This window comes from Vicia villosa, unplaced genomic scaffold (assembly GCF_029867415.1).
Source record: "Vicia villosa cultivar HV-30 ecotype Madison, WI unplaced genomic scaffold, Vvil1.0 ctg.000004F_1_1_1, whole genome shotgun sequence".
NCBI lineage: Eukaryota > Viridiplantae > Streptophyta > Magnoliopsida > Fabales > Fabaceae > Vicia > Vicia villosa.
This window is the reverse complement of record NW_026704934.1, coordinates 1,575,408-1,593,156: the sequence shown is the minus strand read 5'-3', so window position 1 is coordinate 1,593,156 and position 17,749 is coordinate 1,575,408. Positions and strand designations below refer to the sequence as shown.

General features: G+C 32.4%; 1 protein-coding gene across 6 annotated transcripts; it reads right to left on the bottom strand.

Annotated features, from left to right (window-relative positions):
- Nucleotides 1–8,224: 8,224 nt before the first annotated feature.
- LOC131621443 (enoyl-[acyl-carrier-protein] reductase, mitochondrial-like) lies at nt 8,225–16,894 on the bottom strand. 6 transcript variants are annotated; one of them, XR_009289592.1, is made up of 9 exons: nt 16,303–16,887; nt 15,933–16,076; nt 15,734–15,836; nt 15,447–15,546; nt 15,220–15,296; nt 15,032–15,110; nt 13,197–14,166; nt 12,390–13,031; nt 9,290–9,409 (listed from the first exon to the last, which is right to left on the bottom strand). XR_009289592.1 is itself a non-coding variant. In XM_058892493.1 (8 exons), exons 1-8 carry the CDS (start codon nt 16,700–16,702, stop codon nt 9,099–9,101), a joined length of 1,116 nt encoding a protein of 371 aa, XP_058748476.1. In that variant the 5' UTR covers nt 16,703–16,876; the 3' UTR covers nt 8,419–9,098. The 6 variants fall into 6 exon arrangements, 4 of the variants coding, with proteins under 4 accessions (XP_058748479.1, XP_058748478.1, XP_058748476.1 ...); XR_009289591.1 differs by lacking the exon at nt 12,390–13,031 and adding an exon at nt 14,444–14,527 and having other exon boundaries at nt 9,291–9,409; nt 16,303–16,892; XM_058892493.1 differs by lacking the exons at nt 12,390–13,031; nt 13,197–14,166 and adding an exon at nt 8,419–9,192 and having other exon boundaries at nt 9,291–9,409; nt 16,303–16,876.
- Nucleotides 16,895–17,749: the final 855 nt, after the last annotated feature.

Sequence of the window (17,749 nt, the reverse complement as noted above, 5' to 3'; positions counted from 1 at the left end):
ATGCATAAAAATACACTATTAAATTCACTTTACACATATTTAGCGGTGATCCTGTATTACATTAGGAGTGTTCAAAATCAAATCGGCCAAATAAAAAATCGTAAAATCGAATCGAACCAAATTGAAATTGCAAAAAATCGCATTTGATTCTGATGTGTTTTGGTCATTTTCTATCAAAACCGTATGGTTTGGTTCAATTTGCTGTTTGTATTTTGCAAACCAAACTAAATTGCATTATGTTACAAAATCTTACTATCCAATTTTTTTTTTACTAGCATATATCAATATGGACTAAAATATAACTTTTATATTATCTAAAAATATATCATTATTTATTTTTAATGCATAAAAATACACTATTAAATTCACTTTACACATATTTAGCGGTGATCCTGTATTACATTAGGAGTGTTCAAAATCAAATCGGCCAAATAAAAAATCGTAAAATCGAATCGAACCAAATTGAAATTGCAAAAAATCGCATTTGATTCTGATGTGTTTTGGTCATTTTCTATCAAAACCGTATGGTTTGGTTCAATTTGCTGTTTGTATTTTGCAAACCAAACTAAATTGCATTATGTTACAAAATCTTACTATCCAATTTTTTTTTTTAATTCTTTAGAGAAATCAACAAGTATTGTGTGTATATTTTATCATATTTTTTATTTTTTATTGTTTGTTTATCACCACAGGTATAGTTCAGGAGTCAGTTCTGACATCAAGTGAGTTCAGTCTCCTCCCGATCGCAGTTGTGGAGATCAAACTGTAGTCCTCCCTACCAAGTCCAACGCCAACTACCACTGAATGAACTAACGATTGGTTATATTTTATCATATTATTTGTATGATATTTATTTTAATTTACATATAAAAAAAACAAAAACTATTCATTTATAAATACTATTTTGACAACATATATTTTGTCGTTTTCGTTGTATGATATTTATTTTAGAATGCAATTTTATGTATATAATTCTTAAGACTTAAGATTAGCTTGTAAGACACAATTTTATGTATCAAATTTTAAACTTATTTTCGATAATTATAATTTTTTTTATAGAAATGTATGAATGATAAAACACAATTATATTTTCTTGTATGACTCACTAATTTTTCTGTAAAAAATCAAATCAATCCAAACCGCATTAATTTGATTTGGTTCAATTTTATTTTTAAAAATCAATCGAACCAAATCCAACCGCATGTTTTTTTTCTAGATTACATCATACTAGTAACGAACTCGTGCATATGCACGGGTTCTGTTCGATTACGCAAATTTGGATACATCATATATTTCAAATAAAAATATTAAAAAAGAAAAAAAATAGATAAATAATTGATTATTTCATATATAAAAATATTTAGATCAATAATAGATTTTTTCCCATACACCATTTTTGGATTAAAAATATTTAATCATAAATACCATTTATCGTATATAAAAATATTTAGATGATTAATAGATTTTTTTCCGTATATAGACTTCAATTTTTTTAGCTATCAATTACAAAAATATTTAGATCAATAGTAAATTTCGTATATAAAAATATTTAGATCAATAATAGATTTTTTCTCGTATACCATTTTTGAATAAAAAATATTTGGGTCATAAATACCATTTTTCATAAATAATAGATTTTTTTCCATGTACAAATATTATTTTTGTTTATGTATCATTTACAAAAATATTTGAATCAATATTAAACTTCCGTATATTAAAATATTTAGATCAATAATATATTTTTTCCCGTATACCATTTTTGGATTAAAATTATTTGATCATAAATACCATTTCTCGCATATAAAAATATTTAGATCAATAATAGATTTTTTTTCTGGATACAGACTTCATTTTTGTTTAGGTATCATTTACAAAAATATTTGGATCAATAGTAAATTTTGTATATAAAAATATTTACATCAATAGTAGATTTTTCCCGTATACTATTTTTAAATTAAAAATTTTTGGATCATAAAAAACATTTTTCGTAAATAATAATGCAAATAGTATTTTTATTTAGGTATTATTTACAAAAATATTTGGATCAATATTAAATTTTCGTATAAAAATATTTAGATCAATAATAGACTTTTTTCCCTATACCATTTTTAGATAAAAAATATTTGATCATAGATACCATTTCTCGTATCTAAAAATATTTAGATCAATAATAGATTTTTTCCCGTATACAGACCTCATTTTTTTACATAAAATTTACAAAAATATTTGGATCAATAGAAAATTTCATATATAAAAATATTTAGATCAATAGTAGATTATTTTCCTGTATACCATTTTTGAATAAAAATAATTGGATCATAAATACCATTTTCGTAAATAATAGATTTTTTAGGTGTCATTTACAAAAATATTTGTATCAATATCAAATTTTTGTATATAAAAATATTTAGATCAATAATAAATTTTTTGGCCTATTCCATTTTTTATTAAAAACTATTTGAATCACAAATAACATTTTTCGTATATAAAAATATTTAGATCAATAATAGATTTTTTTTCCCGTATACAAACTTCATTTTTGTTTAGGTATCATTTACAAAAATATTTGGATCAATAGTAAATTTCGTATATAAAAACATTTAGATAAATAGTAAATTTTTTCCCGTACATCATTTTTGAATAAAAAATATTTTGATCATAAATATCATTTTTCATAAATAATAGATTTTTTTCGTATACAAATATTATTTTATTTTTTTGGAAGAATAAGAAATTATATATAATTCCAAAAATTTGGAAATTACAAAAGCGACCCATAGGGTCCAGCAACCGCCAACCTAAGCCTCAACTAGACCAACTACCTAGCAGGGAAAGGAAAAATGCTCCACCTCAAGGCACAGAGCAGTCCCTAACTCACTATAACCTTGGCAATACTATCTCTATACTTAGGTATCTTCCACACTCTATTTACAATCTTTTCTATGATTTCACCCACTATATTCCTATCACTATAATCATTCTTGAAAATTCTATTGTTTCTATACAACCATATCGCGTATATAGTTTCCGCAGCAGCAATTTGAACAAACTGCCCGCGCCAATTCTTCCCTTTACAAACTCTCAGCAACCATTGCAGCTCTAGATTCCAGCCTTGCACATGATGTCTCATTTTCAGCCAGCTCAGAACTTCGCTCCACACATTCCTAATATAACTGCATTCAAAGAACAGATGATGACAGTTTTCAGCACAGTTACAAAAGGAACATTTCATGTCGGTGTTGACACCCCACTTGGCAAGACGATCCTTCGTGGCAAGCCTTTTCTGGCATGCCAACCATAGCGTAAAAACTGCACGGGGCCTAGCTTTGTTTTTGCAAATAAGGGCACTCCAATCAACCTTAGGACATTGCTGCAGCATATCAATATAAACCTGTCGCATTTGAAATTTCGCACCACCTTGGAGCTTCTCCCATTGTTGCAGATTGCGAGCATCATTCCTCACCTTGAAGATTCTTTTGAGAATCCAAGACCCACTTTCCTTAATATCTATGAGCATAACCTGAGCATTTTTCACATAGTACATGTGTACCCAGCGAATCCACAGAGTATCAATTTTGTTGTTAATATTCCACAATAAACGACACAAGCAAACCCTGTTCCACACATGGAGGTTAATGATCCCTAATCCACCAAATTTCTTGGGTGCACAAACCTTATCCCGTGCCACAGGTGCTTTACGCGTGATAATATTCGTCCCAGACTAAACATATGACCTACACATAGCTTCCAGCCTCCTGATAACACCCTTGGGCATAGGTAAACAACTCATCCAATAGTTTGCGCATCCAAACACCACACTATTAACCAATTGCACCCTGCCAGCATAACTCAGTAAATGAGAACTCCAATGATTCAATTTGTTTCCAATTTTTTCAGCAAGTGCCATGCATTGAAAATTTGTCAGTTTTTTGCTTGAGAGAGGGATGCCCAAATATTTGAAAGGTAAACGTCCCCTGCTGAAACCTGTGATCCCTTCAATCCTAGAAATATCCCTATCCTCCATACCACCACAATACAATTGGCATTTACTAGGATTCACCTGGAGACCTGTGGATAAAGAGAACTCCTTGAAGCAATCCATCATAGTCTGCACAGAGGTATCATCACCTCTGGAAAAGATCAAGAGATCATCAGCAAAACTAAGGTCAACAAGGTTTATCTTCTTACATTTGCTATGATACCTGAAACAAATATTATTTTTATTTAGGTATCATTTACAAAAATATTTGGATCAATATTAAATTTTCGTATATAAAAATATTTAGATCAATAATATATTTTTTGAATAAATTTTGTCCGTATACAATTTTTGAATAAAAAATATTTGGGTCATAAATACCATTTTTCGTATTAAAATATATATATATATATATATATATATATATATATATATATATATATATATATATATATATATATATATATATATATATATATATATATATATATATATATCAATAATAAATTTTTTTTGTGGAAGAAAGAAGTGAGAAAATGATGAAAGAGAAAAAATAGAGAATTGAGAAAAATTTGATAAGTTTGATAAAATATAAGAGTTGTATTATTTTAATAATAAAATTAAAAACTTTATTGTGTAAAGACCAAAAAACCACAATTTTAATGTAGTGGCAAAAAATTAAATAAAAGTATTTTTGACTTTTCCACAATCATTAATTTTCTTATATTATAGATTATTCTGTGTAAAGTCTAAAAATAACATAGTCAAAATATTTTGAACTTAAGTACTTAACCTGTTACCCTATTTCCTATATATAATAATTTTTAGGATTTGAGTTCGACAATTTTAAAGTTTAATATGATTTGTAAATTCCTTTTAAAAAGTTAAAAGACTAATTTTTAGATCAGAGTTGAATTTGTTTTTAAATATGATATTATCTTTAAATATATTTAATGACATACCTGACACCAATGTATTTTGTTTTTATACATTCACGAAATAGTAATAATTACTAAAATCTAGAGGGTTTAAAATATGATGAAAAAATTCAATCCAACAATACTGATTTTTGTCATTTAAGCTAGATTTTGCAACAAAAAAAATATTTTTAAAAAAATTATTTATGTTATAAAACTAATATAATAACGAGGTTATGCTCTCTTTTAATAATTAAATAATATTTTATAAAATTTGATTACGTATCATATTTAATTTTTTTATAATAATAATACGTTAATGGAGAAAATTTAGATAGCATTCCTTTGGTGTGATTTATATTTGTTTTCAATAAAAACATGATAAAATATATAATTTTTTCTCGTATGTAATTTTTTACTATTTTCACTCATAATTTTCTGCTTGTGATATATTCATTGAAAAATAGTATAAAATATAGTTAAGTTTTCTCCTATATTAAGATCTAAAAATAGTAGTATCTAATATATTTTATTAGGTTAAGAATTTAATTTAAAAAAATAAAACGTGATTATATTAATGCATAATTCATCTTAGAAAATATATTTATTCATATTTATTAATAAATTTTTTCAATAAATTTTCTTGATTATTTAATTAGTGAAGAATAATAGATAAAGTATGTTAAATTGATCATCAAAATTATAAAGTATAATCTGTTTAATAGATTTTATAATTTTTTGTTTATAAATTGAATGATCTTATTAACATTCAATTATGATATATACACTAAATCTTTTCATATATTTAGCAAATATTTTTCTTCTCATAACTTTACTAATTTTTTATTTTTATTTTTAATTTAAAAATTGATGTATAAAATTGAATTTCTCTTCTATCAATAATTAAAGATTTTTTCTTTACCCACCTTCCTATGGGGGTCACCCCAGCGAAAACCCCATTTTACCCTGCTTCGGAAATGCATTTCCGTAATATTTTTTTTTAAAAATTTTTCCAGACTTCGGAAGTGCATTTCCGAAAAAATTACAAAAATTGGGATTTTGGCTAATTCGGAGATGCATCTCCGAAACAACAAAAAAAAATCTAAAAAAATCCCAAAAATTAATTTTTGGATATTAATTAATTCAATTATCATAAATTTGATATAATTTATGAGTAATGAATAATAATAATTATATATTTTGATATAATTTATGAGTTATGAATAATAATTATTATATATTTTGATTCATATTTTAAATTTTAAAATAATTTTAATTAAAATAATTAAAATAATTTCACTTATAAAATGAGTTATAATTTTTAATTTATATATTTATATATTTACAAAAATAATTAAAAAAATGAGTGTTTTAATTTATATATTTATATATTTATATAATAATTATAATAATTATTATATATTTATAAAAATTATTATATATTTATATAATAATTATTATATATTAATTATAAATATATTTATACATTTATATAATAATTATAAAAATTAAAACAATGAGTGTTTTAATTTATAATATATATATTATATTTATATTTATATATTATATTTAATTTTAAATAATTCAAAATTTACTTATGAAATTAAGATGTTTTTTATTTATATAAGTTAGTAAAATAATTTTTAACTTTAAAATTGTTTAGGAAATTTTATACCTATTAATTGTATTGATTCACCTTGATTTTATACCTATTAATTGTATTGATTCACCTTGATTTTAATTTTTTAATAATTATTGAATTCTTTCGGAAGTGTATATCCGAAACATGAATATTTCGAAAGTGTATATCCGAAGACACCCCCTCCCAAAAAAAATTCGGAAGTGTATATCCGAAGACACCCTCTCCCAAAAAAAAGGTGTTTTCGGAAATGCATTTCCGAAAACTCAAAAAAGGGGTGTTTTCGAAAATGCATCTCCGAAAACACCTTTTTTTCGTATTTTCGGAAGTGCATTTCCGAAATAAGACAAATTTTGAAAAAAAAATAAGCGTTTCGGAAATGCATTTCCGAAGTGAGGGTATTTTGTGTTTTTCACCAGAGGTGACCAAGAAAAGAGGGAGGTGGGTAAAGAAATTTCCTAATTAAATTCTATAAAATCTTTTTTCCCACTACATATCCCGTATTTTCTCTTTCTTTTCCTCCAATAATCCAGCCATTTGTTACTTTTACTTTCATACATGTATAATACTTTTCTATATTTTATTATCTTTTTTAATTAACACACAAAGATCATATCCATGTTCTAATTTTATTGCGACGTAAGTTTGAATCAATTTTAATTATTTTTGTTCAAAAAGAACTTTAAATTATTTTCATGTACTTCTAATCCAATTTGTTTAAATTCTTTCACCAAAGCATTAACCTTATCTCTAATTTGATGATCTGTTCGAAAGATTTGGTGAACATAATTTTATATATCATCATAATTATCACTTAAATTTTATATCATCCTAATAAATATCCTTAAATTCAAGATATTTATCTATTTTCGTAGATCTTATATTTTCTCCATATTTCTTCTTTCCTAATCACTTCTCCTATAAATATAACTTATAGATCACAACTACAAGTAAAAGTTTAAATCAATATATCAATAAAAATTGGTGAAGAAAAAGTTATTACTATGGTTGAAGAAAGAGTTGAATTCAGTCTTAATGTTTCTAAAGGTCAATCAAGAAACCGACAAATCTCAAAGCCCACATATTCATTAGATATATTTAAGTTAGAAGTTTCCGCTATACTTCGAAATCATTCAAATCCTTTAAATCGAATTATGAATGTATCAACCATGTTTGAAAAATCAATATTCATAAACTGCGAACATTTCTTTGCACGTAACTCATATGTATTATGGTTTTATTTACATAGAATCACCTCATCATTCCCTTATTTCACTTTTGAAAACCTTAACTGGATAACAAGAAATTTAATACCTCAAGTCAAAGAGTTATTCGACATCTCTGATGATTTTGTTGGACTTGAAGAACCAATGAATAATGAATATCGAGAGAAAGTTATTCCCGTGATTCTAAATATTTTTGTGGACGTGTATCCATGTGAAGAAAGAAGAAATCAAGAGATAATAGAAGAGTCTTTGCAATTTGTCAAAATGATTCCCGCATCCAACGAAACTATCTTGTCTTTGAAGGCCTGTTCACTTCCTCGTAATTGTTCCATATGCTTAGAGAAATTTCACGATGATTTAGAAAAAGATGGTGATAGTGATAACGTGAAAGTTTCAACAATGGCATGTGGTCATATATTTCACTATAATTGTATTGTGGAGTGGCTACAAACAAGTCATGTATGCCCTTTATGTCGTTATGCTATGCCTACTTGAAGAGTGTCTGATTACTCTTAGTTGATATATTTTCGTGTCATTTTCTTCTTTATTTTACCACTTGAAAGTTGATTGTGCATTACTCTTAGTTGATATATTCTCATGTCATTTTCTTCTTTTCTTTTACCACTTGAATGTGTATTTACATTAAATTTAATTAAGACCAATTGTTATTGTAGCATTATAGATTATAGATTTAATGCCTTCTTATTGCGTTTGTTTTAAAAGAACCCGCCCTTCCTTTTTATCCACCAATTGAAAAACAAAACTATCGAAACATTAAACTACCATTGCCTTGTCTTAAGTATCAGAAACATATACTGAGAAATATGAATTCTTTTATGTAGTCTTATGTATCAGAAACATATACTGAGAAATATGAATTCTTTTATGTAGTCTTGAGATGTTGGCTAGGTATATATGAAAACATAAAAAACAACTCATGAAACTCAATGAAGTAATAATTTTGGGGTAATAATTATCTGTGATTGTGCCCATATTTTGTAGTGTGAGTTTTAATCCTATCATAAGTATTTTCGGGAAGTAACCATTAAATATGAATTCAATTGTCATCCCTAACTACACGCACGAGATTCCTACAAGTGTGTACTTAAGAGCAAGATAGAAATGCCAGATAGAATGCAGAACTAAGTAATATCAACCACAAGCCTTAAATCCAATGCCGCGTTTCGATTTAGAATTTGATCACTTGCTTGGGCTGGCTCCCAAGTTTCCCTAGAGCTCCTACAAGTGTGTACTTAAGAGCAGGATAGAAATGCCAGATAGAATGCAGAATTAGGTAATATCAACCACAAGCCTTAAATCCAATGCCACGTTTCGATTTAGAATTTGATCACTTGCTTGGGCTGGCTCCCAAGTTTCCCTAGAGCTTTATCCAATGCTGTATTGAAATCGTTAAAGGGTGTTAATTCCATCCTGCACAAATGGGTGACCGTTAATATGTAAACTGAATGAGAGAAACAGAAAGGGTAATAAATTTTAAATTTTATGAGCAATTAAATTTTAATACATACTTGTATTTTAACTTTCCATCTTGTACAAGACCCAAAAGCCTGTCTATCATTCTTCTGCCCTCTTCAGCTTTATCTGTGCTCAACCAATTCTGCAACCAGAAACCCCTCAAGGAAAGTTCCTGCAAATATGTGATTTCAAACTAAGGTTATTTATAATAAACCAGAGCAATGTCATATTTCTAGTAAAAATATAATCCCGTGTTATTGAAAGGTTAGGCCATAATCGTGATACTTGTTTTGGACGTCCAAAAGAGCCCAGTTTCGGTAAACAGGGTATGGCCCGAGTAGCTAGTAATCAGTACTTCATTACGATTCTTTACACAGTATATGCTATGTAGCCTCCAAGTAGGCTATTGAAAGATTTTTTCACTAAATATAAAATTCATGTTCAGTTTTTCAACCAATCATTCAAATCTGTAGGCATCTTGGTATCTATATATTTCATTAACTCTTTAATAAGCAAGCAACACTATACCACTACAGAGTACAGATGGTAAGGTTAACATGCATTTACTAAGAAAATATCATATCACTATAGAATCCCAGCACTACACGGTCCAATAGGTGATAAAACTCATAGAAGTATTTTTAACAAACCCGACTTACATGCCCTGCAAAAAATTAGGTCACACGGAATATTGTCCAAGAAGAAGGTTTGTAAACTCGTAAATACTTGTTTGTTTGTTGGGCTTAAGCTACTTCCCTAGCCCAAAGTTAATATCCGCTAATCTTTCACCAAACTCAGGTTAGAAAATTTTACTTCCTACCCCTATAATTGCCCGTGTACCCCTACATTCAAAAAATTTGGACGGAATTACCCTCATATAAATAAGTAAATTTTTTCTCATTTTCAACTTTTTACTGGTTGTGAAGCAAAACATTCTGCATTCTCTACGAAACACAAACCGGAACGCTTCAGAAATCTCTTCCAGTTCACAAATCCACCAAACCGGAATACATTTGGTAAGTCGTCCGGTTTACACGCATTCGAAACCTGTTCCGAATCATTCGCTTTCACACCGGAACGCTTTCCAAAACTGTTCCGGTTCGTTGCCTTTCACACCGGAACACTTTCCAAAACTGTTCCGGTTTGTTGCCATTCACACCGGAACCCTTTTGAAAACTGTTCCGGTTTAGCTTGGATACACACCGGAACACTTTGTTGAACTGTTCCGGTTTTGATTTTTTCGTGATATTTTTTTAATTTTTTTTTATTTCAGCAACATGCGTACATTAGGACCAGACGGGAGGCCTACTAGCCGACGCCGCCGCGAAGAAGCTGGTCCTTCTAACCCACTACAAGAGCCACCACAGCCAGCTGGATATCCTCGAGGACCTTCAGATCTATCATTACTTGTTCGATACCAGGACCATGTTGCTCGCCGTTTATGGTACGGACAGGTAAGTAAAATTAATTTATTTATTTTAAAAATAATTCATTATTATATTTTTTAATGTGATTTTTTTATTTATTTTCAGGAAAGAGGTCCTAAAAAGGAGCTTAAAGTCGCAGGACATGGGACGAAGCTTCAAGAAAGAGTGCCTCAGATGCTCCCACCAGAGATGGAGGTTATCGTGAGTGGGTCAGGTATGTCTTCTCTTCAGAGAACTAGCCTGACCAAGATAGACGTTAACCTTGTCTCAGCATTTGTGGAGAGGTGGCATATTGAGACATCGTCATTTCACATGTCATTTGGTGAGATGACGATTACATTAAATGATGTTGCCAGTCTGTTGCATTTGCCTTTCAGGGGTATGTTCTGGTATCCTGAGGAGCATGTCACAGAGGAGATGGCTGTTGATCTTGGCAGCCAGTACTTAGGAGTGGATAGGGATGTCATGGCTCATCATGTGCGTTCATGCAGGGGAGCTTATTATTCACTCCAGTGGTTGTATGATAGATTCGTGGAGTATCGTGCTGCTGGTAGCTGGGCTTTTGCGACCAGGGCATATCTGATGATGTTGATAGGTTCTACTATTTTTGCGGACAAGACATTTACTCTGGTCGAGGCCCGGTATTTGCTACTGTTTAGAGACCCATGTGCGCTTAGTTCCTATAGTTGGGCATCTGCTGCACTGGTCACTCTTTATCGCCACCTTGGGGATGCATCTATGTTTAGTTGCAAGCAGCTCGGTGGATATCCTACTCTGCTACAGGTATTTATGTTATTTTTAATTAATTGTATGTTAATTCATATTCTTTAATATATATATATATATATATATGATATAATTTATTTGGTAACAGTGTTGGATACATGAGTACTTTCCTACACTGGGAAGGAAAAGGAGAAAACTGGCGCCCATCTGACAATCAAGGGCTTCCGCGGGCGATGAGATGGTCCTACAGGCAAGGAGCCATGAAGGTGGATGAGTTTAGACCGGTATTGGACCAGCTGACACCTACAGACGTCATATGGCGCCCATTCGAGGATCATAGACGTCATCGTGCTTTTAACGAGCTATCTCTGTACAGAGATTTTCTTGTTTGGGGTGACTTACATGTACCATACTTACCCGACAGGTGTCTTCGTCAGTTTGGTTATCGCCAGTATATTCCGCCTGCACCTCCTGCTGATACGCTCAGCAATGATGACATTGCTGTGGAGTGGATTGCCTATTACCAGAGCGTGGCAGATGTGGTTAGAGATATCGAGCCAGTCAGATACCCTCATGAGACGGTTGATGGATATTTACAGTGGTATTACCGCGTGTCGCATCCTCAGGTGGTGGCGCCCCACCTCGTGCGCGTAGAGAGATTACAGTTCCTGTCTTTGATGCAGGACCAGCTGATCCGGATTGGGCTCGTGCCTCCACATTGGTTCACCGTTATCTCAGGCAGGTAGAGGCAGAGGAGGAGGATGTAGCGTATGCTGATTTATTTGAGATGTTACGCATCGCTCATGAGCATTGACTATTGTATATTTTATGTTATATGTTATGGTATATTTTGGATTATGTTATGTGGTAGATTTTATTGTATATTTTATGGCATACCAAAGTATACAATAAAATCTACCACATAACATAATCCAAAATATAGCATAACATATAAAATAAAATATACAATAGTCAATGCTCATGAGCGATGCGTAACACCTCAAATAAATCAGCATACGCTACATCCTCCTCCTCCGCCTCTACCTGCCGGAGATAACGGTGAACCAATGTGGAGGCATGAGCCCAATGCGGATCAGATGGTCCTGCATCAAACACAGGAACTGTAACCTCTCTACGGGCACGAGGTGGGGGCGCCACCACCTGAGGATGCGACACGCGGTAATACCATTGTAAATATCCATCAACCGTCTCATGAGGGTATCTGACTGACTCGGTATCTCTAACCACATCTGGCACGCTCTGGTAATAGGCAATCCACTCCACAGCAATGTCATCATTGCTGAGCGTATCAGCAGGAGGTGCAGGCAGAATATACTGGTGATAACCAAACTGACGAAGACACCTGTCGGGTAAGTATGGCACATGTAAGTCACCCCAAACAAGAAAACCTCTGTACAGAGTTGATAACTCGTTAAAAGCACGATGATGTCTATGATCCTCGAATGGGCGCCATATGACGTCTGTAGGTGCCAGCTGGTCCAATACCGGTCTAAACTCATCCACCTTCATGGCTCCTTGCCTGTAGGACCATCTCATCGCCCGCGAAAGCCCTTGATTGTCAGATGGGCGCCAGTTTTCTCCTTTCCTTCCTAGTGTAGGAAAGTACTCATGTATCCAACACTGTTACCAAATAAATTATATCATATACATTAATATATATATATATATATATATATATATATATATATATATATATATATATATATATATATATATATATATATTAAAGAATATAAATAACAATATATGAATTAACATACAATTAATTAAAAATAACATAAATACCTGTAGCAGAGTAGGATATCCACCGAGCTGCTTGCAACTAAACATAGATGCATCCCCAAGGTGCCGATAAAGAGTGACCAGTGCAGCAGATGCCCAACTGTAGGAACTAAGCACACGTAGGTCTCTAAACAGTAGCAAATACCGGGCCTCGACCAGAGTAAATATTGCAAAAATAGTAGAACCTACCAACATCATCAAATATGCCCTGGTCGCAAAAGCCCAGCTACCAGCAGCACGGTACTCCACGAATCTATCATGCAACCACTGCAGTGAATAATAAGCTCACCTGCATGAACGCACATGATGAGCCATGACATCCCTATCCACTCCCAAGTACTGCCTGCCAAGATCAACAGTCATCTTCTCTGTGACATGCTCCTCAGGATACCAGAACATACCCCCGACAGGCAAATGCAGCAGACTGGCAACATCATCTAATGTAATCGTCATCTCACCAAATGGCATGTGAAATGACGATGTCTCAATATGCCACCTCTCCACAAATGCTGAGACAAGGTTAACGTCTATCTTGGTCAGGCTAGTTCTCTGAAGAGAAGACAGACCTGACCCACTCACGATAACCTCCATCTCTGGTGGGAGCATCTGAGGCACTCTTTCCTGAAGCTTCGTCCCATGTCCTGCAACTTAAAGCTCCTTTTTAGTACCTCTTTCCTGAAAATAAATAAAAAAATCACATTAGAAAATATAATAATCAATTATTTTTAAAATTAATTAATTAATTTTACTTACCTGTCCGTACCATAAACGGCGAGCAACATGGTCCTAGTATCGAAGAAGTAATGATAGATCTGAAGGTCCTCTAGGATATCCAGCTGGCTGTGGTGGCTCCTGGGGTGGCTCCAGTGGTGGCTCCGGTGGTGGCTCTTGTAGTGGGGTAGAGGGACCAGCTTCATCGCGGTGGCGGCGTCGGCTAGTAGGCCTCCCGTCTGGTCCTAATGTACGCATGTTGCTGAAATAAAAAAAATTAAAAAAATTAAAAAAATATCACGAAAAAATCAAAACCGGAACAATTCAACAAAGTGTTCCGGTGTGTATCAAAGCTAAACCGGAACAGTTTTCAAAAGGGTTCCGGTGTGAATGGCAACAAACCGAAACAGTTTTGGAAAGCGTTCCGGTGTGAAAGGCAACGAACCGGAACAGTTTTAAGCGTTCCGGTGTGAAAGCGAATGAACCGGAACAGATTTCGAATGCGTTCCGGTAAGAATTTTGTAAACCGGATGACTTACCAAATGTGTTCCGGTTTGGTGGATTTGTGAACCGGAAGAGATTTCTGAAGCGTTCCAGTTTGTGTTTGAATGCAGAATGTTTTGCTTCACAACCAGTAAAAAGTTGAAATTGAGAAAAAATTTACTTATTTATATGAGGGTAATTTCGTCCAAAAATTTTGAATGTAAGGGTACACGGACAATTGTAGGGGTAGGAAGTAAAATTTTCCAAAGTATTAGTATTCTATTTTATACCCAGCTTCAACATTTTCACTTTCATAGAATATAGTATATTAATTTTCAGAGTTGCAATTATCTTAACAACTTAGTAACTCCTTCATCTCAATTTCTTCCAAGTTCCAACTATTGCCCTGTAATTTATATCAGTTGAAGATGCAAACTCCTCAGTAAATAGTCACAAAACTTAGTGGCAATTTTAACCTGATTCTACTTCATATACAAGTGAGTCGTGATTGGTTATCTTTATGCTTCATGTCAACCATTGTTAACCATGATAAATAAACATATTAACTAAGCAATGGTTCTACACAGTAGACTGAAGAAATTAATTTTGAGAGGGAAGAAAATGAATACAAGTTATAGCCTGACCTTAAATATGAAGGATGAAGTTGATACAGTGACAGGTTTTTTAGACATTCCACCATATGTCACCATAGTTCCTCCCCGTCTGTAATTCATAAACTTACATGAAATCTTCATAATAATGATAGTTAATATCAGAAAAATAAAGTCTCCATTATTAAAGTCTTTACTGAATAGCTCATGTCATATCATACCTTAAAAATTTGAGAACCAGAGAAGCAGAATTGCCACCAACGCAGTTAAATCCCAGCGCAGGTTCAGGGATACCATCCTACCATGTCAATTTGATTCAAGTAAGCATTCAATTCTATATTTTTAGTATAGAAGACAATCCTTAAATTATTTTTGTTTATTTGTCAGCTTCGATAGCATCTCAGAGCAGAACATAAGTCATAACAGGAACAATAAATCCAAGGTATACCAGAAGACTCTTGACATTCTTCACTTCCAATTCATTCTCCGTGAAAACTTCATCAGCACCCAAATGCTTAAGTCTTTCTTTAACTTCATCAACCCCAGGCCTAGAGAAGCAAAAGGATTAGCAATGCAAAATATAAGTTTCATGACAAATATCTTCTTCAGCCCAATGGGATAGAAAATGGGAACAAGAACATGGTTTAAGAAACATTCAGAAGCAACCATGCTGGTTGCCCTCATTTTGCACAATAGCATGCAAAAAACATGCAAGAATTTAAAAAGAACAAGCACCTGTCCCGTATAATATTAATGCTGTGAATGCCACGAGATTTTGCCAGCTGAATGACACACTGGCCAACCATGCTGGTTGCCCCGTTTTGCACAATAGCATCCCCTGTTAAAAATATGCAACGCATACATAACATAATCGTAAACAAACTCAAGAACGAACTAAAAAAAACAAGTATTGCATCTACTAAAGGGGTAGTGCCTGAGTTCAAAGTAATGCAATCTTCAAGCATGAGAAGAGCAGTGAGAGGATTAACAGTAATAGTAGCAGCATATTCCATAGGCACACCCTTGTTAACCTTGTGCCACACATTCTGATCCTTCACAATATATGTCTGCCATGTCCCTGAAAATATAAATAATCAAATTTTCAAATATAGTAAATAACAAGTGAGTCACTAATTTGTCTCCTTAAGCCAGTTCAAATATAGTTGTTGCGCAGATTCAAATCCGCAACATCTTAATTATTCAATAATAATAATAATAATAATAATAATAATAATAATAATAATAATAATAATAATAATAATAATAATAAATAAAAATGAGAAATTGAAGGAAGGAGAAAGCACCGGAAGAAGGTGGAGAGGGAATAACCCAATCGCCGGGAGAGAAAGACGTTACGGCGGATCCAACGGAGTAAACCTCTCCGACGCCTTCATAGCCACCAATTGCAGGTGGTTCTGGCCGCACAGGATACACACCTTGTATCCTGTTGATATCGGAAGGGTTTATCGGAGCAGCCAGCATCTTGACGCACACATCGTTCTCTTTCAATTCCTTACCCGGAATGGTTACCAGTTTCGTCACCGCGTCTGGTTGGCCGTGCGCCTCGTATACGATCGCCTTCGATGGCGGTGACACGGCGGAGGAGAATGCTTGCGTGGTGACAACTCTACTCCGAAAAGGACTCGGGTTGAAATTGAATTTGGAAAGTAAGGAAGAGGGTTTAAGAGTCAGTGATCGCAACATTTTCGTTGTTCTGTTTCGATCTTTCTCAGAAGTTTATCGCTTATGACCCCTTTTCTTCATCGTGTGCTTGTGCTGCGCGCTCTTCGATGAAACGACGTCGTTTCAAAGGATTTTTTTAAAGAGAAGTGATTGAAATTTATTTATTTTTCTTGTTTTCACTTTTCTTACGAATAAATATTTTCTTCTTTTTTAATCATGTGTGAATTTGGTTGATATGTTAGATTCTATAAGAACTTAGTGAAGTGTATTTGTAAGAGTTTATGCTTCAATCAACTATATAGTAGTATATACTATAGTTAAAAAGCAAAGATAATATCACTAGCCATTAATTATCCTTGTGTTCTAAACATTTACATTCACTAAAATTAAAAGACACTTTTGTATTTGATAAATGTCCATTATATTTCATTCATTAGGCAATCCCGGGTGTGATACTTGAAATCCATCTCATATTCATTTTTTAAATGATTTTATGTTCTATTGAAATCATAAATTCTTTTATCTATATAATCGAGTAGTTTGATTTTGTTTGTGGAAGTAGAGGTGTACTGAAATATCTATCATTTTAACAACAATTTGTCACCTTTACTTCTTTGTATTCACTTAATTATTCTCAGTGATCGGCTCCACCTAAGAATCCTTATGAAAAAAGAACAAATATTCTACAAAGACAAAAAAAATAAAAATTCAAGGGTTCATATCCCTCATTCTGTGGAAGAACGCGATGAATGATAACCTAATATTTAGATGTAGAAGACTAATTGAAAGTAAAACTATTAAAAATGAATTAGATTATTTGTCTGAAGACGTGGTTTTTGATATAACATAATCATGTTATTTGTTTCATATAGATGAGTTGACTAGACTTGGTGCAGTTTTTTTTTTCTTGTATGGTTAATGTTTTAGTATTGGTCATGCCACTGAAAACTCTTATTATAACTATAATATATGGAATGCCAATATGTATATAATTGAAATTAGGGGTGGACATCGGTTCGGGCCGAATCGGGTTTGCATCCAAAACTTCAATCTAGCCTAACCCTCGGG